The following is a 27,011-nucleotide window of genomic DNA, read 5'->3' on the forward strand; positions in this document are numbered from 1 at the left end:
CCTCTAGCAATCCCAGAAGCACGTCGGGCATTAGCCTGGAGCCTAGAAAGGGAAAAATGGGTAGCTTTGTACTCCAAGCTTGTCCACCACAGAACTGCTTATGATAATGAAAACTCTCTAAATGTGTACCATTTGGTTAAAGAAACAAAAATAAATTAAATATAAAAGGCTAGTTGAAAACATTATAAAATAAATAAAATAAAAATAAAAACATTATGGAACATATGCAAAGTGGAAATCTATATAGCCCTTAAAATTATATAGTAATAGGATATGGCATTATTTGAAAATATACTCATGATTATTTAAGGGGGAATAAGTAGTAAAAGAGAATGTATTGTGTGATACCATTCTTGACAAAAATTTGTATATAAGTGTGTGTTGTTTTTTCTTTATCCTCACCCGAGGTTATGTTTTACTGATTTTAGAGAGAGAAGAGGGAGAGAAAGAAAAGCATTGATGTGAGAGAAACACCAACTGGTTGCCTCCCATAAATGCCCTTACAGGGGATCAAACCCACAACCTTTTGGTGTACAGAACGATTCTCCCACCAACTGAGCCACCTAGCCAGGGCTATGTATATATTTTTATACAAAAATATATATTCATGCATGTGTATAATTTTTATACAAAAATGACTGTAAGGTAACATCAAAACATTAATAACGATTATTTCTTAGAAACAGGATTATGGAATGAGTCTTATACTCTTCTTTTTGTTTATCTGTATTTTCAGACCTTTTACAATGAACACGGACTTGTGAGTAATAAAGGGGAGGGGAAAGTATTTAAATTTAAAAGAAACAGTATAGGAAGATGAGCCATCCTTCGTTTTTAAACTCTAAGAAGTTGTGAGCCATAGCAGCAGCCCCAAAGGCAGACTGCTGCTTTCACTGGGAGAAGCCAGCTGCTCACAGAGCTGGCCTCATGCTACAAGCCAGCCGCCCACCACATCCCCTCCCATGAGAAAAAGGGACAGCAGCTGGGAGCCAGCCCAAAAGGAGAAACCTTCCTCTCCCTCTCCTTCCCTCTAGTTCCCTGAAGGACCCGGCTCCAGGCTGTGAAAGTGCTCGATACCTGGAGAGCTGGGCCAGCGCTTGCGCTGTCTCCTTAATGCGGAGCGTGTTCTGGTTCAGCACATCGATGGAGGGAACAAACAGGCAGGCCCGGTTGATGTCGTCGGTGTAGTAGTCGCTGTCTGAGATGGCCGTGAGCAGTTCGTTATACTCCCGGGAGATGGTGTTGCTGACTGGGACGCCAGAGTCATCCACGTACTTCTTCAGAGAGTAGATAAACACCTTGATTTTGTTTTTTGGGTTGTAGCCACAGCGGTAGACGTCAAAACACGTGTGCATTCTGCAGCTGAGATCGCCCCGCTCGGGGATGGGACTGTCGGCCGGCAGCCTGACCACGGGCACGTCTCGGACACTGCGCTTCTCTACGCTCCAGTCGTTGGAGGATTCGATGGAATGAGGCCAGAACTGAAACACGCCCGTGGCAATGAGGCCCAGGAGGACGACGGAGAAGAGGGTGATGTAGTAGATTCGGTGCTTGATCTTCATCCTTGGGATGAGGGCAGGACCCCGAATATTGTACTTGACCGACGCACACATAATGGCACAGACAGCCTCTTCCTCACACTCCTGGTTACCAGGTCGAAAAGAGAGAAAAATAAAGTATTTAAGCAAATGACAATAAAAAGAACTGTTTAACTTTCAATATACCTATTTCTTTCCCTTAAGTGGTTTGATGAAATAATGAAAAGGAATTTTGACCCTTCTTTGCCTAGATGAATATATGCTATGTAATATCTTTAATATTTAATACTACATATACTACTTAATATAAATATTGATATACAATGTTAAAATGCATCTATAGCCTATACATATTTATTCACCAAAAGCAGAAGCTGGTAAATGTGTGGGGCCTAGGAAACGGGGTGCTGACTAGAACGAGAAATCCACAGTGGAATAGCTAAAGACTGTCGTTTTGTTTTGGTTTTAAACACTGCCCACCATAAACTGTTGCTTCAGCTGGACACATGATCTTGATTATTCTAAAATTTGTTTTCGTTCATTTATTCATCCTACCCCCTATTAAGCAGCTGGCATGCACTGTGAGGAAACAAAGAAGAAAGCAGAGACCCCACCTTAGAGGAATGTATGTTCTAGTAAGGGAGATAAGACTAACAAAACTGTAACAAAATGCCAAATACAGAAATACCACTAGAAAATATCAATACAGTGGCAAGGGTACTAGAGAAGAAAGGATTATTCTTTAATAAAATACAAATTGATGGCAGCAGACACAATTAAATGGAAGTAAGGAATGGAGAAAGGAATGGGAGGGAGAGTGACGCCAATACTTCTCTTCATCAGTGAATGTGCATGCCACTTTTCCAATCAAAAGATGCAACCTATTTCCCTTCCGGCTGAATCTGGGCCAGTCCTGTGACTGATGGAATGTGCCAGAAGTGAGTCCCCGCCTAAAGAGACCTATAGTTGCTGCTTTTGTCCTCCGGGAGCCCAGCTGCCACGCTGTAAGGAAGCAGCGCTCCCAGTGAGGGCAACCTCAGAAAGACCCCAATGCAAATGTGAAGCAGGCACAGACCATCTCACCCAGCGCTACAGATTGTAGAATCCTGAGCAAACAATGACTGATTTTTTTTGTTTGTTTGTTTTTTAAATATATTTTATTGATTTTTTTACAGAGAGGAAGGGAGAGAGATAGAGAGCTAGAAACGTCGATGAGAGAGAAACATCGACAAGCCGCCTCCTGCACACCCCCTACCGGGGATGTGCCCGCAACCAATGTACATGCCCTTGACCGGAATCGAACCCGGGAACCTTCAGTCCGCAGACCGACGCTCTACCACTGAGCCAAACCGGTTTCGGATGATGTTGTTTTTAAGCTACTAAATACTGGGTTGATTTGTTACTCAGCCATAGCTAAATGAACCAGCCAATAAGCACACTGACTGATACAAAGAAAAGTCTTAGTCCGCTACTGAAAACGTAGAGTTCCTCTGTAGATCGAAACTTAAGATACTTATCAAACAAACCTATATGCACAAGTAAACCTATAAAATATTATTTAATATATTTTATTGATTTTTTATAGAGAGGAAGGGAGAGGGATAGAGAGCTAGAAATGTCGATGAGAGAGAAACATCGACCAGCTGCCTCTTGCACACCCCCCACCCGGGATGTGCCCGCAACCAATGTACGTGCCCTTGAACGGAATCAAACCCGGGACCTTTCAGTCTGCAGACCGACGCTCTACCGCTGAGCCAACCGGTTTCAGCAAACCTATAAAATATTTACAACACAACAGAGACTGTTCAAATATCTCCATCCCAGGTCTCACGCCTAACTTCAGCAGAAGCAGCCTGTGTAAGCTGTGCATTCAGCTCCCTTTGCAGTTCTGCCACAATTCTGACTAAATTTTGGGTCTGATTTCAATACAGTCTGCGTGCCAGCTGCAAAAGATGCTGCCATACAGCCTTCTGTCTTTCACAGGGTTGATATCTGGCTGATCTGAAATTGATCTTACCTCAAGGCCTCTAAAGGAAATAAAAAAGAATAAGTCAATTCTACTGTTCTTATCATTATCGTTCCCCACATACTGGCCAAGTGCCAGAGCTACTGTACGAGCCCGTGCTTTCCCTTCTCCCTGAATCTCATCCCCACCCACCACTGGTGAGTCTTACAATTGTGACAGTAGAATACCAGGGCTTATCAACCCCTCATTACCAGCAGAGGGGTCCTTGTTGCCATGTGAGGATGAGTGACTGTAGTTTCACCAACTACTCTCAGAGCCTCATTTCTAGAGCCACTTCTACCGTGTTTCCCCGAAAATAAGACCTAGCGCAACTTTGGGAGAAAAAATTAATATAAGTCACTGTCTTATTTTCGGGGAAACTGGGTAGTAGCAACTGACGTAGTACATGTTCTGCCAAACTCAGAAGTGACATGTGTGCAAGCGAGTAGCTCACAGAAGTAAGAGAAAAAGCCAGAGTGGAGTCAGAGAAGAACAGAAAGCCATTAGGGGGGTTACCATACTATGCTGCGCAAATGGGGCTCAGTCCTGCTAGGATCCCTCTGGAAAATGCACCCTAGAACCCTCCCTCTGAAGGATAGGGAGCCATGCCATTCACCCACCAAGGTCCACCCCCTACTGACTGAGGGCTATTCCCAGAAATGTACACTCACGTTTCTAAAGGTCTGCCTACACAGGCCCAGCAAGCTCCCACAAGTCAGTGCCAACAAGCTGAGAGATGTGGCAAGGGCTTGAGACAGAATAAAAAATCAATGAGAGAGATAAGGTTAAAAGCCTCAAATGAAAAAGACCATAAGTAGTTAGAGATAGAGAACTCTCTCTGGGAGTATCCACATACCTTTGACATACTTCATGACGGCACTTGCTACATTAATTAGTTAAGTAATTGCATGTCTGTCCCCTCTACTTGCAGTCAGAGTTTTTCCTTTCTGCCCAGTATTCTCAGCCTCAAATGCCATGTCCAGAACACATTTCATTAAACCACAAAGTCTGCTGAAGGAATGCGTGTCTCTATCCTTCCCAGTTCCATCAGTGCACACACTATTTAGGGCCTAAGTTTTGAGATATTATATGGTGATGATTCTTTTCTTTCTTATTAGTTTCCAAAGGGGGGAAAAATGACTAGGTACCTAACTTTCTGTGTCCACCCTGTCCTCCTCAGGGAAGCTCATTGTTAGGAGAGGACAGACCAAAGGGAATCTCATACTGATGCATGTTTGTTCCATATAATACCATAACCTGAATCAAAACAGGAATTTCACAACAAAGCCCTACAAACTTTACCCTCCTTGAATCACATCAGACCTGTCCCTGCAAAACACTGGAACTGTCTGGCTGGCTGTCAAGCTCTGAGTCACTGGAAAAAGCTGTTAGCTCCATTCTACTGTGTGGATGAGATGCATTTTCTGTTCCTGGAATTATTTAATCCCAAAATTTGCCAAAATAACCTTTCCTTGGTGCTATAGGCGACAACCAATCCAGTTGATCCAATGCTCTGAGTCACAATCTCTTATCTTAACCTAGAAAAGCACCCCCAGCTGAACTCCCAGGGCCACTGGGACAGAACTTAGCCAAACTGTGCCTGAAAACAAAGGAAGCAAATAGCAGCAAAATCCGCAACTCACTGCCATGCCCCGTAGAGTTCTTCATAATAAAGTTATATTGTGATTCACCAGCCCTAAAAATGGTTTCCAATTCAACAACAACAACAAAAAAGCTGTGTGCCTTTGTTAGTGGGATTATACAATAATCGAGTCAATGCATACGTTAAGTAACTGATAACTAAACTTTACTGAGAATTTACTGCGTGCCAAGATCTGTCTTAAGCACTTTGAGTTAACATACTTAATCTTCCTAACGGTGCCATTTGAGAGGCTATTATTATCCTCAGTGCACAGGCAGGTTAAAGTTTATTATAACTCACCGCCAGGCTCAGTAAGGTGCCCAATGGCACACCACCAGAAAATGCCGAGGCCAGATTTGGCACATTGATTAATATAATCAATACTGGCAGTCCGGCTCTGGAGCCTGGTTCTTCACACGTGAAGCTGCCTCCCTGATTACCTTTCAAAGCCTGGATTTGGGAACCCTTTTTCACTCCTCCATGAGCCCAGCCGGCATAACCTGACGGAAGAAAATCTATCCATTCAAACCAGCATACACAACCAGAAGGCCTACATCAGCGGACGTGAGAATGACGGAAACTGAATCATAGAATGTCATTACCGGGAGTAGCTTTTGAGCTCTGAAATTTACCAAGCCCCGTTATAATAGTCCTTAGAGAACTCCCCCGACTTAGCATTAAAAAACGGACTCCAGCAATAATATTTGCGTCTCCAAACGTTTCCAGTCCGTAGATCTAGTTCCCAGCGCCAGTAGGAAAACTCCTGATGCCCCTAAGCTTCAAAGTGGATGCCGGAGCCCAGGCCACCTGGGCCAACCTTCCCCACCTGGTCCTCCTCCCGGGGTGGGTGGGGCACAGGGCACGGGGTCCTGCCCGCGGCAACCCGCTCTGTCCTGGATGCCACAGGCCCCCGCGGAGCCCAGAGCACAAGAAACCCCCGTGGGAGGAAGCAGGTCCCCGGAGCTCGCGGGGAGGGTGAGAGAGGTCACGGCGGAGGCGGGGAGAGGAAGCGGCCGGAGAGAGCAGTGGGCGGGGACACAGGTGGGAACCCAGTGCGGGGCGGCCAGGTGCAGAAGGGGAAGGCGGTTCGGAAACCAAAGCGCTCCCGAGCGGCCCCGGGCGGTGGGGGCGCGTCCCACAGCCCCCGGGCCTCCGCACGGCCCCCGCTTTCCCGGCGGCCCGGGGAGGCCCGAGCCCGGCCGTAGCGCCCGCTGGCCCTTCCGCGCGGCGCTTACCTCGGCCACGGCTGCCTCCCGCTCGGCCCTGCGCTCGGTCACCGGCTCATACCGCAGGGCGGGGGCCACGGCAGCCCGGGAGGGATCGCGGCGAGTAGGCGGCCACCACCGCGGGCGCCAGGGCTGCGCGGACAAGCGAGGAGTGCTGGGCCGGCGGCCGGGCTCCTCGGCGGCTGACAACTGCCGCACTGCGCATGCGCGAGCGCCCGGGCCCGCGCCCCCTGCTGGACAGGAGGAGTCAGGGCACCGCTTAGGTTTCTGAGGGCGGGCGCGTCCAGCTCAGGCTCCATGGTGAAACTCAGTTAGGCAGCCTTGTTCATAATTAAAGAAACTACAAACCGAAACAATGAGGCAGCATGCTTCACTTATAAAACGTCTAGAGCCGGCAAAAATGTAATATTTAATTATAATCAATACTGGTGAACGTGCAACATCCCTGGAAGGCAACTGTCAGTCAGTATCCATTACATGTAAAATGTGGAAATCTTACCCTAACAGCCCTCTGTATGAAGTTTACCCTGTGGATATTCTTAATAATGTTTATCAAAGATATGCATTGCAACATGATTTCTAATAATAGCAAAAACATTGGATGCAACCTAAATAAATTATGGAACATGATTAGAATGAAATAATACAAAAATGCATATATGCGTTGGTATGGAATTATCTTCAAGATATGTTCATATGAAAGCATGGCCCAAAACAGTGGGCAAGTATGACTCCTTTTATGTTAAAAAGTAAAACAACTTGGGAGACAAAATATATGATTATATTAAGGCATATGTAGAAATTAACAATTATGAGGAGAGCAATTGTGGAGGAAGAAATTGGGGAGAGAAACTTTAATTTTCATTTTGTTTTTGTATTATTTATAATCTAGCCTTCTACGTGTTAGTAAAATTCTTGTCATAAGGTATTATAGTAAGTGGAGCCTAAAAATTCCAATCTAAAGTCAGTGATGTTACTGAGAAATGAATGAAATGACCCACTCGCAGAGCCTATGCCATTTCCTGATACTGGCTGCAGAATCCATTATCTATTTCTGGTCCCAGCTATACCTTAGCGCCATCTGGTGGAAGTTATCATTTCCACTCCAGACTCGAGCTTCCAGCAACAATGGTGATTTCAGAAATATTCTTGTGAACTAATGCCTGCTTGTCACAGATCCAGGGAGATTGGGACGAGAGTATTCTGTAGATGGAATACTTCCACTTCTCCACACCAAGAAAGCAGTTCTTAGCATTCCAAATCCACACCCCCCGTAAAATAATAGGAAATTTAGCACACAAATACCCCAATATAGAACTGGATTAGTGGAGAGCATTTTGTTTTCTTCTTTCTCTGTATTAAATATATACATGTTTTTAATTAATCTTTTTTTCATTAAATGAGAACTTTGTGTTAAAGACCTGTGTTGGGCACAGCCTTTGAGAACCTATCTTGTTTACTTTATAACGGAGGCACGCATAGTAATGTTCAGTGACTCTTTTTTGAATGAATAAAGGGAGCCCCAACTTGGAAGAGCTCAATATCAAGAAGACAAATGCACAAGTAAGATTAGCCAAAGCAGAGGGTGAAAGATGGCCTAGGAGGTTATAAACAAAATGCTACAAGACTCAGAAGAGAAAGGAGCCCTAGCTGGTTTGGCTCAGTGGATAGAGCATCGGCCTGTGGACTAAAGGGTTCGATGCCAGTCAAAAGCACGTTCTTCAGTTGCAGACTCCTTCCTGGCCCATGCAGGAGGCAATCAATCCATGTGTTTCTCCCACATCAACGTTTCTCTCTGTCTTTCCCTCTCTCCCACTCTCTAAAAATTAATGGGGAAATATCCTCTGGTGAGGATTTTTTAAAAAGAAAGAGAAAAGGCAATCACATCCTGTTGGAAAGATGTAGGAAGACTTCATGCTGACATATTTGCTGGTCCTGGAAGACATTTAGGATGTTGATAAGTAGAGAGGTCAATAGGGCATTCCAGGCAGAGGAAAAAGTCCTGAACAAAGGCTCTAAAGAGAGAGAAGCAAATAAACTGGTGATCAAAAATAGACCCAGAGTCATAAAAGCATAAACAAGCCTGTTGAACCTCAGAGGGAAGGCAGGGGAGGGTGGGTGGGAAGAGATCAACCAATGAACTTGTCTGCACATATGCATAACCCACTGGGACACAGACAATGGGGTAGTGAGGGCCTGGGGGCTTGGGGAGGATGGGAGCAGGCTAATAGAGGTTAATGGGGGAAAGGAGGACCTATGTAATACTTTCAACAATAAAGATTTTTTAAAAAATATATTTTATTGATTTTTTACAGAGAGGAAGGGAGAGGGATAAAGAGCTAGAAACATCGATGAGAGAGAAACATCGACCAGCTGCCTCCTGCACACCCCCCACTGGGGATGTGCCCTCAACCAAGGTACATGCCCTTGACCGAAATTGAACCTGAGACCTTTCAGTCTGCAGACCGACGCTCTATCCACTGATCCAAACTGGTTTTGGCAACATTTTTTTTTTAATAAAAAGCAATAAATAAAAATAAGGAATCAGATTAAAAAAAAAAAAAAAAAAGGAGAAGCAATTGGAAAGAACAAGTCTGGGTAATCCAGTGTGGTTAAAATAGTATGGCTACATTTCTAGGGGTAGACACTATGCAAGTAATTGGAAGTGAGAAAGTATAGAAGCTGTGGTATTAGAAGTTACACAAAGCTAAAGAAGCCAAGGATGACTGCAGAGAAGGAAAGAAAATATGAGTCAGGACCTACAGTCTCTGAGAAGGTAGCAAAGTGTCCTAGAAGTTGGTGGTTAAAAGAGGAGAGGCTGTTATTGTACGCACTTGGAAGGTACAGGACAAAGCAAAGATGGCACCGAGTCAGGAAATGTGAAGCAGGAGTGCTTTCAAAGAAAGTGGCATCATGAGAGTGCAAAGAGCACAGGATTTGGAATCAAACCACGTTGACTTTGAATCCTGGCTGATACTTTTTAGCTATGTGACTTAGGGAACATCACTCCATCTCTTTGAGACTCAGTGTCCTCATCTCTACAATGGGGGATATTAATGACTGTTTCCCAGGCACTCACTATGCCAGAGTTAGGAATAATACATGGAATTAACCCAACACAGTCTCTGGCACATTGAAGGCATTCAAGAAAGGACAGGGAGGAGGAATGAATGAGGAAGGAAGGAAGGAAGGAAGGAAGGAAGGAAGGAAGGAAGGAAGGAAGGAAGGAAGGAAGGAAGGAAGGAAAAAAGGAAGGAAGGGATTGGTTCTAAACCAAACAGCATGTTGACAGAAAGGAAATGCTGATTTCACCAACATTTTCTTAAAAGAACAAGGAAAGCTTTTCTAAATAGGAGTGGCGGGCCTTGGCTTGGTGACTCCATTGGTTGGAGCATTGTCCCCATACACCACGATTGGGGGTTTGGTCCCAGATCAGGGTACATATCAATGAGTATCAACCAACAAATGCATAAATAAGTGGAACAACAAATCAGTGTTCCTCTCTTTAAAAAAAAAAAAAAAAAAATCTTTTTCAGTAAATTAAAATAAATAAATAAATAATAAACAAACAAACAGAAGTGTGGGCACTAAGAAGGGTCCTCATCACGTGGCTTCAAAGGCGATTGGCAAGCTCATTTGGGCTCCGGAAGGGAGGTAGGGTGGGTGGCTTTTTGTGCTTGTAGAGTGGGAAGCCCAGCTTTGGTCAGCCTGTCTCCACAGCAGCCTCCATTCAGGGTCCAGCCCCCACCCCACCCCACCCCACCCCCACAGTCATGAGCAGGTCACTCAGGTTGGAAATCGTCAGTGAAGATGGCTCCTTCCCAGGGAGGAGGAGGAAGAGCATCCCAGAGTCAGAGAAGCCTCGCCTGACTCCCACCACGGGGTCCTGTTCACGGGCTGTCCCAAACGGGCTGTCCCAGGTCCCAGGTCCCTGGCCCCAGGTCCCAGGTCTACAGACTCTAAGTGTGTGGAGCACAATCTGAACATGTAGAATTCAGTCCTTTCTCCTTAGAGTTTGGAAGTTGTCACTCTTTTTTATTTGGATGGTGTACTCTCTCTTATATGTGTTGTTCCTTTGAGTTGTTTCCCTGGCAACAAAGGAGGAAGAGTGAAAAGACTGCTAGAAAGAAGGTACGGGCTGCTTGCTTTCTTTTCACGATCCCAGGGGGCTGAGGGCAGTCGCAACTCCTCCATTCTATGAATCACTCACACAGAGCCTTCTGGTTCCTCCCAGTTTTGTTTAATAGAATGGGAAGGGGTCAAACATAGTCTTCACTGGCACTGAGAGAGCCGAGTGAAGAACAGTTCTTCAGGGTCAGGGCTATCTTCCTGGCCAATGGCTCAGCCACGACCAGTCTTGGAAGCCCTGAGCACCTCAGGCGGACAGTACTGGCCACAAGGCAGTGGCCAGCTCAGTTGTGCTGGCCCGTTGGCTCCTGAGTATGAGAGGAAGGGGAGTCTTCTGGCACCTGGGGCGCGCCCGTGAGCACCTTCCGGACCCTCTGCATTCCTGAGGAGGGGTAGTGAGGGCCCGGTCAGCAATGATGGCTGGCTGGCTGGGCGGGTGGGTGGGGAGGAATAGCTCAGGCCGCTGGATCAGCCATGAGGCCGGAAGAAGGCAGACAGGAAGGAGACAGTGAGGAGGGGGGCTCTGAGGGCAGACCGCTCACCCAGGCGGAGCCGGTGGGCCTTGTCCGAGAAGACCAGGCGGAACCACCCAGGCTCCTTACACTCGAAGGCTTCGCCGAAGGACACCAGCACCTTGTTGTCCAGAAAGCGACGCCACAGCAGCCTCTCCTCCTCGAAGGTGGCCTTGGGCAGGTGCTGGGAGGGCGGGCGGAGGGGCTCAGGATGTGGAGGAGACTGCCCCCTCCTCGACCTGATGGAGGGAGGCTTATGTCCCCTCCCCGCCTGCATTACCTTCCTCAGGTCAGCCCAGATGAAGAAGCCTGCGCCCCGGTTCAGATAGGGGATCCCGAGGCCCCTGAGCTCTCCGGAGACATAGGCGTGAGCAGCCTTGAGCCGGGCATGGTTCTCGGGCAGGTACACCTGGTTGATCCAGTCTGTTTGGGCGAAAGAGAAGCCAAACCGTAACTCCCCCATCGACCCTCCACTCTCCCTTGAGGCTAAAATGCTGAAAAGAAAAGGTCACCGGCAGACAACCCTGGGGGAGCCCCTCCTCTAGCTGGTTGATTGGGGGAGATGGGAATATCCAGTTTTGAGGATAAAGCACCTAAATCAGGTCACTTGGCCCTGACAATGCCAGGTCCCGCTGACAGAGTCCTTCAAGATATAGACCCTATTCCAAGGCCGAACCCTACTGTGTGAGGCCCCCAAGTCACACCAGCACGGCCTCTGACAAGGTGTGGGAAAGTTCACCTCCCTGATTCTTTTTTTGTTTTTGTTTTTGTTTTTGTATCCCATTCCATGAATTTTCACACACGGATAGATTTTAATAACCACCCTCACGGACAGGATACGGAGCAGTTCCCTCACCCCAAAGGACACCCCCATGCTATCTTTACAGTCCCATCATCCCCTTCCCCACAAACTCTGGTTTGTTCTCTGTCACTTCTTCAGGATGTCATAGCCGTGGAATCACACAGTCACGCCATCTTTTGAGACTGGCTTCTTGTGCTCAGGCTACTGCCTTTGAGATTAATGTGCACCGTCGGGGATTTCATGGCAGAGTGACGCCCTGCCGTGTGGACGGCCACTGTGTGTTTCTCCATTACTCGGCAGGAGGCATTTGGGCTGTTTCCGGTTTAGGCGACGATGAAGAGAGCAGCTACAAACATTCGCGTAGAGCTTTTTGCGTGACCATGAAGGTAAATTCCTAGGAATGGGATTGCTGGGCCATTGGGCATATAACTTTAAAAGCAACTGCCAATTGTTTTCCTAAGTGGCCGCACCATCTCACATTCCGCCCCCCCAGCGCGGTAGGACCATTCCAGCTGTCTGTGTCCTCACCAACATTGATGCTGTCACTATTTTTAAAATGTTAGCTATTATAGCTGGCATGCAGTATCTGGTCCTCATTTTCCTCATCTATAAAATAATGGGGAAAATACAGGAACGCCTGCCTCCTAGGATTCTGGGAGAGACAACGGAGATGACGAATTGGGAACAGCTACTTGAGCTCAATACATGAGGGCAGTTACAGGTCCCTTTACTACCTGAACTCGCTGTCTGAGCCTGGGAATAGAACACACCCATGTAGAGACAGACAGAGACTTCTTTCTGTCTCTTTCCATTAGTATCGTCTGCTCTAACAACTAATCATAATGAGTTTACATCGACTAAGTGCCTGTTATATGCCAGCTACTATTCTAATTGAATGAAAAATCACTTTAGCCCTATAAGGTTATGTTCCCTGTTTTATAGATTATGATCCCTGTTTTACAGATGAGGAAAGTGAGGCTCAAGGAGGTGAAGGACCGTGCCACCTCCCAGCCAGGAAGTGACCGAGTAGGATATGAACCCAGCCTGGGCCCCCAGCCGGTACTCTTCACACACCATCCTAAATTCTTCTCATGCACGAAGCATCCATGATCCCTGGCCAGTCCCAGATCTACTCCAGCCCTCCCTCCTTTCTCAGGCGGCCAGGCCCAGGCAGTCACCGCGGTCCTGGAGCAGCTGTGCCACCTGGTGCTGGACCAAGCCGCTGAGGCCATGGTAGCGGCAGAGGGAAGCCACCGCAGTGGCCACGTCCTGGTTCTCTGTGTACAGCGTGCCAAAGCGGAGCCCGGACATCCCGAAGTCCTGCGGGAGAAAGACGCCCGAGGCGGTGGCCGGCCCTCCACAGACAGAGCCGGTTCTACCCACCTCTCCGCCCTCCCGCCTCCCTGACACCCCAAGGCCAGCCAGGGACCCACCTTGCTGGTGGCCCACATCACATGAGTCCTCTGAGGGTCAGGCAGCCTGCAGAGAGCACAGTGTGGGGATGGAGGCAACACAGACCCGCGGGAGCTCACACGTGGGGTGGAACACAGAAGGAGATGAATGGGTGAATCTGGTTCTGGGTGAAGCCCTGGTTTTGTCTCTTGAATCCCCAACTCCCACTCATCCTTTAGAGTGGGGGGTCAGCAAACTACAGCCTGCAGGCCACATCCGGCCTGCTGCCTGTTTTCACAAGTAGTTTTATTGGGAAAGAGCCGCACTCTTTCATGGATGTATGGTCTACTCTGCTTTGGCGCTGTAATGGCAGAGCTGAATGGGTAACCACATCGCCTGGAAAGCCTAAAATAGCCACGTGACCTAAAAGTGCTTGCCAACGCCTAATCTAGAGCAGAACTCACATGTCACTTCCTCAAACAGACCTCCTCTGACCGCCTCCCAGCAGATCTGGCCAGGTGGGTAGCCCCGGCCGATCCTCCAGGGACTCCCGGGCTTCTCCATGTTAGCACTGAATCAAATGACTAGCCGTGTGTTTAGCCGCTAAAATGTTGCGTGTTTTTGGTTGTTGTTTTTTCTGGCTAGAAATAAAAGTTCTATGTAGAAAGGGCCTGTGTCTCTCTTGGTTGCTGCATCCCCAGCGCCTCGCTTTTCCTGCGTCTCACTTTTCTAATCCATGCACAAAGCCCATGTTCCCTGCCCTTGGCAGAGCTGTGGGAGAACTGGCTGAGAAGGGACATAGCAAGGCCTGAATAGAGATCAGACACTGATAGATTCTCTGAACAGCAGATTTACAGACTTCACAGGTGATCTGGTCCAAGTGTTTCCAAAAGTATTTTGGCTATAAATTCTGGGCTTAAATTTAATGAAAAAGTCCAAATACCCAGAAGTGGCTCCAGAATATTTTGATGAATGAATGAATGAATGAGTGGATCTGGAACTACTTTGCGGATGAAGGAAACAGCAAAAGCCAAGCCACCCCCTTGCAGCTCTCAGAAACCCCACAGAACAATTTGACAACCACCGATCTGGCCCAGTTTTCCCCTGTTCTCATTAGGGGCTCTGAGATGAACTGGCTGGGGCAGGTCATGCCCTGGGGCTGAGCCACAGAGGGGCCAGGGCAGGGGGTAGGATGGGGGACATGGGGAGTGCAGAGTCAGTTCTGATGTGGCAGCCTCACCTTTCCAGGCTCAGAACACTGCGGTAAGCAAGCGACTCCTCAAATACAGACAGCATGTAGACCTCATCCATCAACACGTGCAGCTCATGCCTGCGGGAGTGGGGCGGGAGACGTGGGAGAGAGGTAGGGGAAGGAAGGAGAAAGAGCTTGGTTTATGAATTCAATGCATCCCCCAGGGCAGGGTGTCAGTGACCCAGAAATCCAGAGGGACTGGATCTAGCCCAGGGTTCCCAAACTTGTTTCATTCCTGTGCATTTGAAAGATATAGTCAATAGCAGGTTGACTATATCTTTCAAATGCACAGGAAGCCACATACACAAGTAGATGACATGGGGCTTTTGAAGCGCTGTGGGGCAGAGGCGGAGCCCTTGGGCACCCCAAGGAGGAAGGACACAGTAAAGTGCAAGACAGTTACATACAAACAGACCTAGATTCAGACTGGCTTCCCTCTGACCTTCCCCTCCCTCCCTCCCCCCCTCCCCACACACACACACACACAATAGACTCAGTAAACTGAGGGTAACAATAGTATCTGTACCTAACTGGGTTACTGGGAGGATTAGGTGAGATGGAGTACAGGAAGTGCTTAGCCGGGTGTCTTGGCCCCAAGACTATACAGTAAATGATAGTTGTTACAAAGTGGGAGAGAAGGAACATCCCACTAACCGCTACCTCCCACCCTACTGCCCGAAAAGCCAAAGCATGTGGGAGCCACAGTGGAGAAAAGAGGATAAAGGGCCTGCCCCAAAGCCTTCGCCAGAACCCTCATCTGCCAGATGCTTTGCAGGGTGAATGTGGGGTGCCTCACCTCTTGGCAAACTCCAGGTACTCCTTCAGCTCTTCTGGGGAGTAGATGTCACCCAGAGGATTCTGGGGGTTGATGAGGATGAGGCCTTTGACCTTCACACCCTGAAACCACCAGAGGGCAGGACGCCATCAGCTCCTCCCGAAGGCCAGAGCCAATGAACCCCCAGGGTGGGGCTGGTGGCTGGGCAGGCCCCCAGGGACATGTGATGGGACCGGGTTCACCACCCAACAAGAAGCGAACGAGGGCAGAGAACTACATCTGCAGCATCGTGTCAGCCATGAAAGAAAACAAGAGCAGAGAACACAGCCTGGAGGGAAATATGCCCAGATGGCCAGCAGGGGTTGCCTTTGTGGGTAGAATTATGGGAGGGAGTTGCACTTTTAAAATTCCCTCAGTGCCGAAACCGGTTTGGCTCAGTGGATAGAGCGTCTGCAGACTGGAAGGTCCCAGGTTCGATTCCGGTCAAGGGCATGTACATTGATTGCCGGCAGCTGATCTATGATTCTCTCTCATCGATGTTTCTAACTCTCTATCCCTCTCTCTTCCTCTCTTAAAAAATAAATAAAATATATTTTTTAAATAAATAAATAAAATAATAAAATAAAATAAAATAAAATTCCCTCAGTGGGCAAGTACAGCTTTGATTACTACAGTAAAAAAAGGAAAAGTTGACAGACTGTTGAAAAGTGGACTGAAAAGGAATGGCTGGAGGATCCCTGCTCTCTGCCTCTCTCCAGGAGGCCTCAGGTCCCCCCAGAGGGAGGACCGCCTCTTCAAATGGCCAGGGAGGCTGCTGAGCATCAGACTGACCTGCTGCATCGGAATCAGGTGACGAGGGGTAATATTTTTAATCACGTTCCCTGGTTGATGATTTGTACACTGAGGCCTCAGAGTCTTCCTCTAGGACAGAGGTAGGAAACCTTTTTTCTGCCAAGGAGGGCCATTTGGATATCTATAACATCATTCGCAGGCCACACAGAATTATCAACTTAAAAATCAGCCTGCCCATATGTGGTCAAACATTTAATTAACTCATTAATTAATGCCTTGGCAGGGCCAGACCAAATGATTTCACAGGCCTTATGCGGCCCTCAGACCTGCAGTTCCTCACTCCGGCTCTAGGGGGAAGACTCTCCATGGACAGGCTCTGGCTTGGCTACCCCCATCTCATCACGGAGTGCCACCCCTACTCGGAGTAGATCAGCCACAGGAAGCGGGGTCTGTGCCTGGCTCGGACCCACCCATGCCAAGCCTTGGTTTGGTTTGATCCCAGACCTTAGCATTAGCTCCTTTCAGGGCCACCTCCAGCTTCTCCACTGTGAGCTGGAAAGGGCGTGTGTCCAGCTCAGTGACCTGGAACAAGATCCACAGTCAAATTCAGTGACACCCCCCCCCCAAACCCATGAACTCTGGGGCTCTCCTGCCCATCATCTCCAGCCTCCTTAGAATAGTCTCAAAAAATACAGGTGGGGTCACTCCCCTCTCACTGCCACCCGCCCCTACCCCAGCACCACACCAGGGACATCCTCATCACTACTAGGCTTCAGGAAGAGGCCCAAAGGTCCTCAGATTGGGGTCCATGGACTTCCATGTTGAGGTCTGCTCTGCCCCATCCTCCCCCCGCCATCTTGGTGCGGTCCCCTGGGATTGCCCTTGGCTTCTCCTAGTACATCAATGCCAGGGATCTCAGAGCTGTGAGAATGGGAGGCCCCGGGAACCCAGGCACTGGCCAGGGGCAACAGAAGCCTCTACTCCCCTTTCAGCCATAGCCCCCGAGCCCTCAGCATGGACATGCTCCCATGTCCACCCTCAAATTCAGATGCAGTAAAGTCTTGGCCTGAAGGAACCCCTACCTGGGGTTCCAGGAACACTTACCTCACTGTTCAAATAGACATAGACCAGTCGGACGTTGCCATAGAGATAGATGTGCTGAGTGATGGCTCCATAGTAAGGGGCAGGGATCAGGAAAGCCTCTGGAAGGCAGGAGTGGGCCAGGGCTTGTGACCCGCTGGCTGGAGCTCATGGACCCCCTGTCCATTCACCCCAGCCGCTCTAAGCCTTCAATGATCTTGGAGAACATTTGCGGCAAGCTCCCTCTCTCTACTCCCAAAACCCTTTCTAGAGCTGGGCTCCACTAAGACCAGTTCCTTATCTAAAAATCAGGAGCTAGTATTTATTGAGCACTTATGTGCTGGGAACTGTGCTAAACATTTATTTGCGTTGTATCCCATCAGAACCTCATAGTCACTCTGTGAAGTAAGTACTATTGTCCCCCTAACTTTACCAATGAGGAGACTAAAGCTTAGAGGATCCCACTGAGGCACTCAGCATGGGGGGGGGGGGTGTCACTCTAAGGAGACTTGGACCCATGAGTCAAAGCTGCAGGGTAATGATCTGGGCTCAGCGAGTGGGAAACTTGACAACATATAGAATTGCCCAGAGATATCATATGCTGTTTCCCGAGGACGAGGTTCTCCACCACTGTGGGCATTCACGCAAAGGCTGAGAGCATCTGGAGAGGGATGTCACGCAGAGGCTCCAGCTGTGGGTGGGGGTTGTTGAGATAACCGTAAGCTCTACTCTAACGGAGAGCTAAAGGCATTCCTCCGCTTCTGAAGAGGACACAGAGGTCAAGCGACTCTCCCTTTCCGACCTTCCACTAGCACTGTCCACTCGACGCACTGCTAAAAAGGGCAGCCTTTGTCCTACGCGTTCCTCTCCCCAGCCTCAGGGATTGGACCAGAGAGAGACAGATGACCCAAGGTGGCCAAGCCACTGGCTGGCCGGAAACCCACCTCATCTTTTCCCTCAAGACTTTGCTCTGAGAAGTACAGACTTGTGAGGACGTGAACTTGAATGGAAAGGCCATGTGGAGTGGCAGCTGGACCAGCACCACTGGGCAATATAAAACCCAGAAAAGGCCTGAAAGTGGCGGGAGAGACTGCATATCCCAGTGAGAGACAGAGTTCCACTGACCCCATTCATGATTGCCCTAGAATGGGCAGGAAATGTTAGTTATGTTATCATTACTGATGATGATAGCCTGGGTGGGCCTCAGTTCCCAGCAACCAATAATTCCTGACCATGACTACGGTCCCTGTGTTCTCAGCACGACTGTGTGGCTCCTGCCAACTGACTTACTTCAGCCCCCTGTAGGCTAGTAGTCTATTATGGCCAAAAGCATTCTGAGGCAGCCCTCGGGGACAGGCAGCTGGGACTCTGCAGGCACACAGCAGCCCCCAGTGTTCAGCGGGCCATCGTCCACTTACCCCCGACCTCACACAGCACCGTGGCCAGAGCAGAGAAAAGAGAGGAGCAGCCGTTCAGGACAACCACCTGGGGGTGACACATGCATAGGACAAAAGTGAGTCTATTTTAGGAAGGATCTGGGACCTGCGGCCTCCATCCCTGCATGGCTCAACGGGAGGGCCAGGTTGCCTTTCAGGACTCTGCCACAGCAAGGCCACAGGGGGTATGGCCCACTTCATTCCTGTGGCTTATCTGTGGGGACGCTGCCCTAAGTCAGCTGAGCAAGGAAGAGGGAGCTGCCCATTCGGAGTCTTGTTCAAAGGTGTGGAGGCCAAGAGGGGCCACGGTGTTAGGGGCAGAAATAGGATCGGGGGGACTAGAGATAATCATAAGAAATATTAATCCTGCTCTGATAACCGTGATTGTTCTGTTCTGACCAGAGAGAGCACATTCTAACCTGGCTGAGAGCTGTGCGCACCAGGACATGGGAGCTAACCCAGGAGTGCAGTCAGTCCACTCTCCCTTTCTGACAACTGCCTATCATCATTCAAAGATGAACAGCCTTGTCGCTGGAACAACCAGGCCCCAGAGGCGCCCACCGTTTGCAACACCCCCCCCCCCCCCCCCTCATTGCCTGTACCTGTAACCATCATATCTTGCCTACTTCCTCATGCCTGTAATTCCCACTCTCCCACCTTTGTCTTTCCACCCAACAAAAGCAGCTGGTTGATGGGGAGGCATAGAGCAGATTTTTGTGGATGGCCTGCTGCTCTCCCATACGGTCGACATTATTGCAATAAACACTCATATGATTCTACCTGGCTCTGCTTAATTGGCTCAAGAAATGACGGGCACCCTGAACCCACTGGTTGTCAGTTTTAACAGGATAAAATGGGGGCAGAAAGCATACCTAAACTCTAAGGGAGGGGTGAAGAGAGGAGGTGTTCTTAATTCCTCTAGGAAATAAATTAAAACAAAGTGAAAGGTAGATCCCTCCCCTTCTTCCCCCCCCCCATCCTTTATCCCTGGCCAGACAAAAGCTAGGGATGGAGAGAAGAGCATGACAGAGCGGAGGAGGAGGGCACTCACATTCTCTGGCTTAAGGGGTGCAGGGCTCTTGCAGTAGAAAGACAGGAACCTGGCCACTTCTTCCCGGAGGCTGCAGGTAAGACAGACAGGGGGCAGTGCTTGTCAGAGGGTCTTCAACCACAGTCCATCCCAAAGCTCCTCTGGCGAATCTTCAGGCAACAGCCGTTACCCAGCAATGTTACCCACAAGAGAAATGTGATCAGTAAATGTCTCCACCCACCTCTCCCCTTCCACCCCAAGACTACCCGCAGGCGTCGACACTTTCATTCTCAGTAGTTCTAGGGCAGCCAACCCCATCAAATCAGCATACCTCAAAGACATCATAAGCAATACTTTGATATAATAATAATAATAATAATACCATCTGTAGATCTAGTTGGTAATAATAATATCGTTATAACAATGACTATTATCATAGTTATTATTGCTAATATTTATTGAGCATTTACCTTATGCAGGTGTTATTTGGAGATTTTTTTTCATTAAGTTTTGCAATAACCTTATGATGTAACTATTATTATTATTATTATTATTCTCATTTTATAGTCAAAGAAACTTAGACTTGAAAAAATTAGGTCACTGGACAGAGTCCACACTCACAGCCAGTGGTCTGGGCCCACCATCCGCATTACTGTAGGAACACATGCTTTGGAGTCATTCTTGGAATCAAGTCCTGCTAAGGCACTACGCCCAGGACAGCATCTGGCCCCTTAGTAAGTGCTCGATAAGTACAAACTCTTAAGAGTATTATTTACCATCTCCCACCCTGCCAGGAGGCGAAATCCCCAGCCAGCTCCCCTTCAACTGATTCTGGCTCCTCTAAAGCTACTGAGAAAGTGGGGTTAAGGACCCCTCATATGAAGGCCCTCCCCATGCCTCCAAGCCAGGAAACCAAGTTAGGGAGCTCCTGATCTGGGGTGGGACTGGCAGGAGGCACCAGGCCCCTGCAAATGCTCTAGGAGACCCCATGATCATCCCCCATGTCTCCAGGACTAGGTAGCCCTCAGCCTAAGGCAGGCTTTCTCCACCTGCCACTCTTGACATTTGGGGCCAGATAATTCTTTGTTCTGGGGGCTATCCTGGGCATTGTAGGAGGTTTAGCAACAACCCTTGCCTCTACCCGATAAATGCCAGTAGCACTCACTTCCCAGTTATGACAACCACAGATGTCTGCAGACATTGCCATATGTCCCCTGGCAAGCAAAAGTCCCCTGGGGTTGAGAGCCACTGGCCTCTGCAACTACTTACAACAGATGTCCCCTCCAGTCAGGGTACTGCAACAGAGACGGCCTCACCTGCAGCATGTCGCTCTGGCTCAGCTGGGGACAGAGAGGAGAGAGCAGGGCTCAGGGCCACACACGCTCACAGTAAGGGCCGGTCGGCACTACCACCTGCATCGCACAGTACCAGGGCCTCTAAAGCCAAGGGCGTGGTCTCCTCATCAAAGAGACTGTGAGAGGGGCTCCTGGGGCCAGCATTCTCAAGCCCGATTTGCTAAAGCGGAAAGAGAAGCTAACCAAGTCAGGTGACTTAGCCAAGTCACAGAGCTAGCAAGTGTCAGAGCTGAGAATCTTAGAATATTTGACTTCCAGTCAAGGGCTCTTTATTCAACACTGACACCTAAAAAACCCCAGATGGGTGGATTTGCAGAAGCCGTGATGGGAGTCCGTGCTACCCAGCTCCTCCCTGGGGTGAAAGAAGAAGTCCTGGAATTGGCTCTAGAGGGATTCAGGCCACTGTCGTCCTGCAGACTCAGTTCAACCTCACACTTTGGAAAATGTGGCCATTTCTAGACTATCCTGACCCTGACCAGGACCAGGTGTTGGGTTAGTAACTACACACACACACACACACACACACACACACACACACAATGTCAAGGAAAGGCCGGGTCCTTGGGCAGTGGGACCACAAGAAGAAAGGCAGGCAGCCATTCATATATGACTCGAGCCTTTCCCTTTCTCCTTCATCCGTTAGAGCTGCGCTGCCCAATACAGAAGTTTGCTAGACACATGTGGCCATTGAGCACTTGGAATGTGGCTAGTCTGAATGGAGAAAAAAAAAAATGGATATTGAAGACTTGATCTGAAAAAAGTACATAAACTGCCTCATTGATTATATGTTGAAATGGCCACATGTTAAATGTATAAAGATAAGTAAAGTATATTATTAAAATGAATGTTACCAGTTTCTTTTCACTCACTTAGTAGAAAGTTTAAAATGATATATGAGGCTCAAATTTCATTTTTTTGGATGGTGCCGAGCAACCTTGGCATGTGGGGAGCTGGTGTTAGGTAGAACATGCCTTTCAAGCCCACTGCCTACAAGGCAGCCCTCTCCTCTTGGACGTGAATTTGTCATCTTTGGACATATGTCCCTCTGAGTGAAGCATCACGCTCTTTACAATCCCAAAGTCTGACTGCTAGGCCTTGGGAGACATTGAACAGGCATTTCCAGTGGTTTGCTAGAGATGGCTGGCACCAGCTCAAGCTGTGTTAATGGACAGCCATTTCAAGAATTAAATTACATAAGCGAATTACATTAGAAACAGAAGTAGTAAATACTCAAACAATATTGTTCTTGATTATGCTACTACATTTTACTAACCTCCTTGAGGTTATTTCTATCTGTGTGTCTAGAAGAGAATATGCTATACAGGGTGGGGGACAAAAGAAGATTTACAGATGGGAAATAATACAAAAATTAATCATTAATAATACAAGAATAAACTTGTTTTGTGTTCTCACAACTGTAAACCTACTTTTGTTCCACCCTGCATATGTGCGCCACTGCACTTCTCTTCCCAATTTTGTGTGCAATGATGTCATATCGGGAGTTTGAAACCGGTCCTGGCGGGAGTATTGACACTATGGGAAGTGGCAAAAGCTACAAATCAGCACCACCCTCACCTCCCAGAGCCAGGCGTTCATTACTAACTACACCCCTCCCCACCCCCACTGAGTGTTTTCCCTGCGAGCAGGGACCCTGCCAACAGGAGGATTTGTGTGAGGGGCAGAACATGAAGAGAAAAAGAAACAGTATCAAAGCAGGCCAAGTAACTCGCCCAAAACCACACAGGAAGTTGTCCCTGAGGCAGATCTAGAATCTAGACTCCGGACTCCCCGGCCAAGGCCACTGAGGTGAGCAGCAGGCTCTTGTGGGGAAGCAATCTAAGGAGTCCAAGAGAAACCAGGCCCTCAGAGCTGGGGGTGCCACCCAGATGTGCCCCGGGACTCACCCGACTGGACAGAAGGTCAAAGCAGAGCTTGTTCTCACTGGTGCCCAGGTTAATGATGCCCTGGAGAGGAGAGGCACAGAGGCAGGGTGAGCCTGGCAGAGGGAGGCCAATGGGAGATCAAGGAAGCAGCCCAGCGGAGCCCTCTGCAATCCCACCCTTCCAACCATGCCTGTTTGACTTGGTTCAATAATCAGAACTGTTTACTGTCTGTCTCCCCTCTCCCCCCCAAGACTATAAACTCCATGAAGGCAGACACTTTATTTTTGTTCACTGCTGTACCTCCAGCATCTAGGACAGTGCCCAGCATCTGAAGGATGCTCAACAAATAAAGATTTGTTAAAGGTTCTTATTTATGACAGCTCTGAAGGTATTACTGGGAATAACTTACGACAACCAGGACAAATAACATTCATAATAATAGCAGCTACCATTTGCTGGATGCTTCGTGTGGAAACACCGTGCTGGTAACTTTGCACACCTGATCTCATTTCATTGGGACTGTTCTATAGAACGGGCTCATTATCTCATTTTAGAGATGAACTGCAGCTCAAAGGAGTTAAATAGTTAGCTCAAGAATGCACACCCCGTAGTACAATAGATATGGTCCCAACCCTAGTTCTGCCCCAGCTCTCAAGGCGAACAGTTCATGATCTGTGGGTCAGAATCCACATTAGATCATTCCATGGTTCTCAAATTCCTCCCTCACAAATCAAGTTCCCTTAATTATAACTGGGCAATTATATATATATATATATATATATATATATATATATATATATATACACACACACACACACACGAAGATTGATTTATTGATTGACTTCAGGGAGGAAGAGAGATCAAAATATCATAAGAGAGATTAAAATATCATATAAGAGAGAATCATAGATCGGCTGCCTCTTGCACGCCCCACACTGGGGATTGAGCCTGCCACCTGTGCATATGGCCAGACTAGGAATCAAACTATGACCTTCTGGTTCATAGGTTGATGCTCAACCACTGAGCCATGGGCTGAGCCTAACTGGACCATTTTCTAACCCAGGTAATAAACTGGGGCCTTTCTACACCCTTCTTCAGGGTACCAGTGAAATACATTGTTTGTTCTCCCCAATTCTTGCAGAATTTTAAATAAAACACATCTCCCCAATTTATTGGGGTTTTTTGTAGGTGTAAATGGTACTGAAGTTATGGTTTTTCTAATCCTTATCTTTTAGAGAAATGTACTGTACATTTTACAGATAAAATGAGATACTGCTGGTATTTGATTAAAAACAATCTGAGGGTGGGATAGGTGAGTGTATAGATGAAACAAAATTGGCGATACATTGATAATTATTGCAGCTGTGTGATGGGTATCTGGGAGTTTGTTACACTATTCTCCCTCTGTGTTCTATGCTACATCAGAAAGCCTCTTGGAGATCAGAGGACCGTAAGTCTAACCTGGCAAGAGCAAGCTGGATGCTGCCCTGTGGGTCAAGGTAGGGTATCCCCGCCCTGCAGTCCAGTGGGAAGGAGGGTTCACTCACATTGGGGTTCTTGTCCTCATCATACTCATCCATGTGGTAGGTCCTGTAGCCCTCCTCGGCCGAGTCCCAGAACCACTTACTCATTCTTCCTCGGGAAGACAGGTGGGAGCTGACAGAGAACTCGGGGGTGGGATCGCCCACTCCACAGTGCTCTGGCAGCTTCTGTTCTGGTTTTCTGGAGCATTCTCTTTCCAAACCATCCCCAGAGTTAGTGTCCAGGCCTGGACAGGTGGTAGGTGCTCTGGACTCCTTCTTAGAGAGGGTACACATCTGCAAAGAGACAAAAGCACTCGATGCCTGATCAAGGACTTTCCACGGAAACAAGCATCAAAAAGAACTGGGAGTCGGGGGCCTCCTCCTTTCTCTCCCTGCCTCTTCTTTCATTTTATTATATATACTAACCGCATCCCATGTCCCTGACGTGTTGCAACCATGCGTGCAATGACTTCGAGTAAATTCTGCGAAGTGTATATTCCCTGCCAGGGGTCTGCACTTGCTACTTTTATACAACTTTGCTATATAGCTACTTGAATTTGTTTTACTTTTGTGCGTTTTTCATTTTCCCATTTTTGCTGATCTCAATTTCAAAAAGGCAGGTTACAATATTCTGATGAAAAGCAGAAAGCGCCTGGAGTCCAGGGGTGGGGTTTGGGGGTAGGATGTCTCTGATGCAAACCAGGGGTAAAGGGTGGGATGGGAGCATGCTGGGCTGAAGAGAGCCTTGGGTGGGGACTGAGGGGCTGCTGGTGGGACCTTCCTAAGTGCAGGCACCCGGCCGAGCTCCAGGGTCCCCCTTCCCTCTCAATGGTGGGAGGCGTGGGCCTGGGTTGGGTGGTCTCACCCTGCCAGCGGACGCCAGCTCAAGGCAGTTTCCCCATCTGCACAGCGGGTATAACCGCACCCCCTTCATGCGGTAGCCCTGGGGACGTATGTTCAGGAGTTAATGTAGATAAAGCGCTTAAACCCTGGCCTGCAGACAAACTTCACTCCAACATCACTCTTGGCTGATTTTTCCAGTCCTAACAGACAAGCTCCACACACCGAGTAACGGGGGACACACCAAATGATGGGGATCCAGCCAAAACCGGTACCTTGGTTGGGGGCACATCCCCAGGAGGGGGTGTGCAAGAGGCAGCTGATGGATGATTCTCTCTCATCGGTGTTTCTAATTCTCTATCCCTCTCTCTTCCTCTCTGTGAAAAAATCAATAAAATATATATATATATATATATTTTTAAATGATGAGGGTCCAGCCAGCAGCTCAGGGACTCTGGAGGGAGAGGTAGGGGGGAGAGACTCCGGGGCTTCTGCTAAATGGTGTACCACGAAGGCTCCTTTGGGCTCCGCCCCCTTTGGCTGGGCTCCCCAGCGCACACCCCACTCCAGCCCCCCAGCCCCCAGCCCAGGCCTGCGGACGGGCGAGGCCCGGGAGGGAGGCCGGGAGGGAGCCGATGGGCGTCCAGGCGGTGGCGAGTCCAGAGCGCACCTTATCCCCGCGCCGACCAGGCCTCGGACCCGCAACGGGGCGGACGGAGAGACGCCTGTGCCTCTGCCAGGGCCGCTCCGGGGTCCGGAGGAGGAAGTGCTGCCGCGCACAGGCTTCCGGACGGAAGGGCAGACTTTCGCCGAGTCCGGGAGCCAGTCGCTAAGGGAGGGCTACCTGTCTGCGCGGCAGGATCCCGCGGACCTGGCCGAGCTGGAGCAGCGACGAGGCTCCGTGGACGAGGGTCAGGATCAGCTCCCTTCGCGGGGACAGCCCGGGGCACCTGGGCTTCCGCAGGAACGTCCCCACCGGCCGGGGCTCGGGGCGGGGAGAGCACAGATCCCCTCGTGACCGGCTGGCCGATAGGGGGCGCACGCGCGCAGTCAACTCTGCAGGAGCTGGGGCTCCCTGACCCTATGGGACCCTGCGGGCACCCAGGAGCGGGCAAAGAAGGAAAAGGCGAAGGGGCCCAGGGCCAGGCTCCGGCTCCAGATCTTGGCGAGGAAGGGGCAGGCCACTGCTGCCCCCGACTCTGGTCTCCTCCCGCTGGCTCTTTGGGGCGCCTCCTTTTGCCTCCTGGTTTAGCTCCCCAGTGTCCAGGCACCTGAAGCCTGCATGCAGCCAGGGAGAAGCTTTTCCGGATTAAGGCGAGTGCATCCTTAAAACATCCTTCCCTGTGAGAGTTCACACTGGCGTTTGTAGTCGCTCCCTTTGGATCTATGACCCTACATGTTCTGGGGTTTGGCGGTGAGTTCCACTACCCAGGGCCCGGGCTAGCTCAGAGGCTCCAGTAGAAAACACATGATCTCACGCATCTAGGGGAAATAAACAACGTAAAGCGATGAACAAAAACAGACCCGGAGACAGAGAAGCATCGATCGGACTATCAAACCTCAGAGGGAAGGTAGGGGAAGGTGGGGGAAGGGGGAGAGATCAACCAAAGGACTTGTATACATACATTTGTATATGACATATATGTATATGTACCTAACCAGTGGTCACAGACAACAGGGGGGTGGGGGCATACGTGAGGAGAGGTTTGGGATGGGAATGGGGGGAAGAGGACAATTATGTGACACCTTAATCAATAATGAATTTTTTTTTAAGTCTCTTTTCCCCGTGAAAGGACAGCA

At 49.0% G+C, this 27,011-nt stretch overlaps 2 protein-coding genes across 2 annotated transcripts in view; both read right to left on the minus strand.

Annotated features, from left to right (window-relative positions):
* The window catches only part of EXT2 (exostosin glycosyltransferase 2), a 108,669-nt gene extending 102,057 nt beyond the window's left edge, over positions 1 to 6,612 (minus strand). Inside the window, exons 1-2 of the mRNA XM_084894494.1 lie at positions 6,421 to 6,612; positions 1,078 to 1,643 (exon numbers count right to left, since the gene is read on the minus strand). Of these exons, the coding sequence (XP_084750620.1) occupies positions 1,078 to 1,613 (536 nt within the window). The 5' untranslated portion in view covers positions 1,614 to 1,643; positions 6,421 to 6,612. The remainder of the gene's footprint in view (positions 1 to 1,077; positions 1,644 to 6,420) is intronic.
* A 4,056-nt stretch (positions 6,613 to 10,668) lies between these two features.
* Positions 10,669 to 26,189, minus strand: ACCS (1-aminocyclopropane-1-carboxylate synthase homolog (inactive)). The gene is given in 16 exon segments (XM_084896140.1): positions 10,669 to 10,840; positions 10,842 to 10,921; positions 11,082 to 11,235; positions 11,332 to 11,474; positions 13,032 to 13,173; positions 13,287 to 13,332; positions 14,486 to 14,575; positions 15,294 to 15,394; positions 16,569 to 16,646; positions 17,169 to 17,266; positions 18,563 to 18,629; positions 19,632 to 19,701; positions 20,880 to 20,950; positions 22,870 to 22,929; positions 24,396 to 24,665; positions 26,056 to 26,189. Coding segments are annotated over 15 exon segments (1,524 nt in total). The 5' UTR covers positions 26,056 to 26,189; the 3' UTR covers positions 10,669 to 10,786.
* Between the last annotated feature and the right edge of the window lie 822 nt (positions 26,190 to 27,011).

This window comes from Pipistrellus hanaki (genome assembly GCF_964339955.1).
Source record: "Pipistrellus hanaki genome assembly, chromosome: 9".
In the NCBI taxonomy this organism is placed as follows: domain Eukaryota; kingdom Metazoa; phylum Chordata; class Mammalia; order Chiroptera; family Vespertilionidae; genus Pipistrellus; species Pipistrellus hanaki.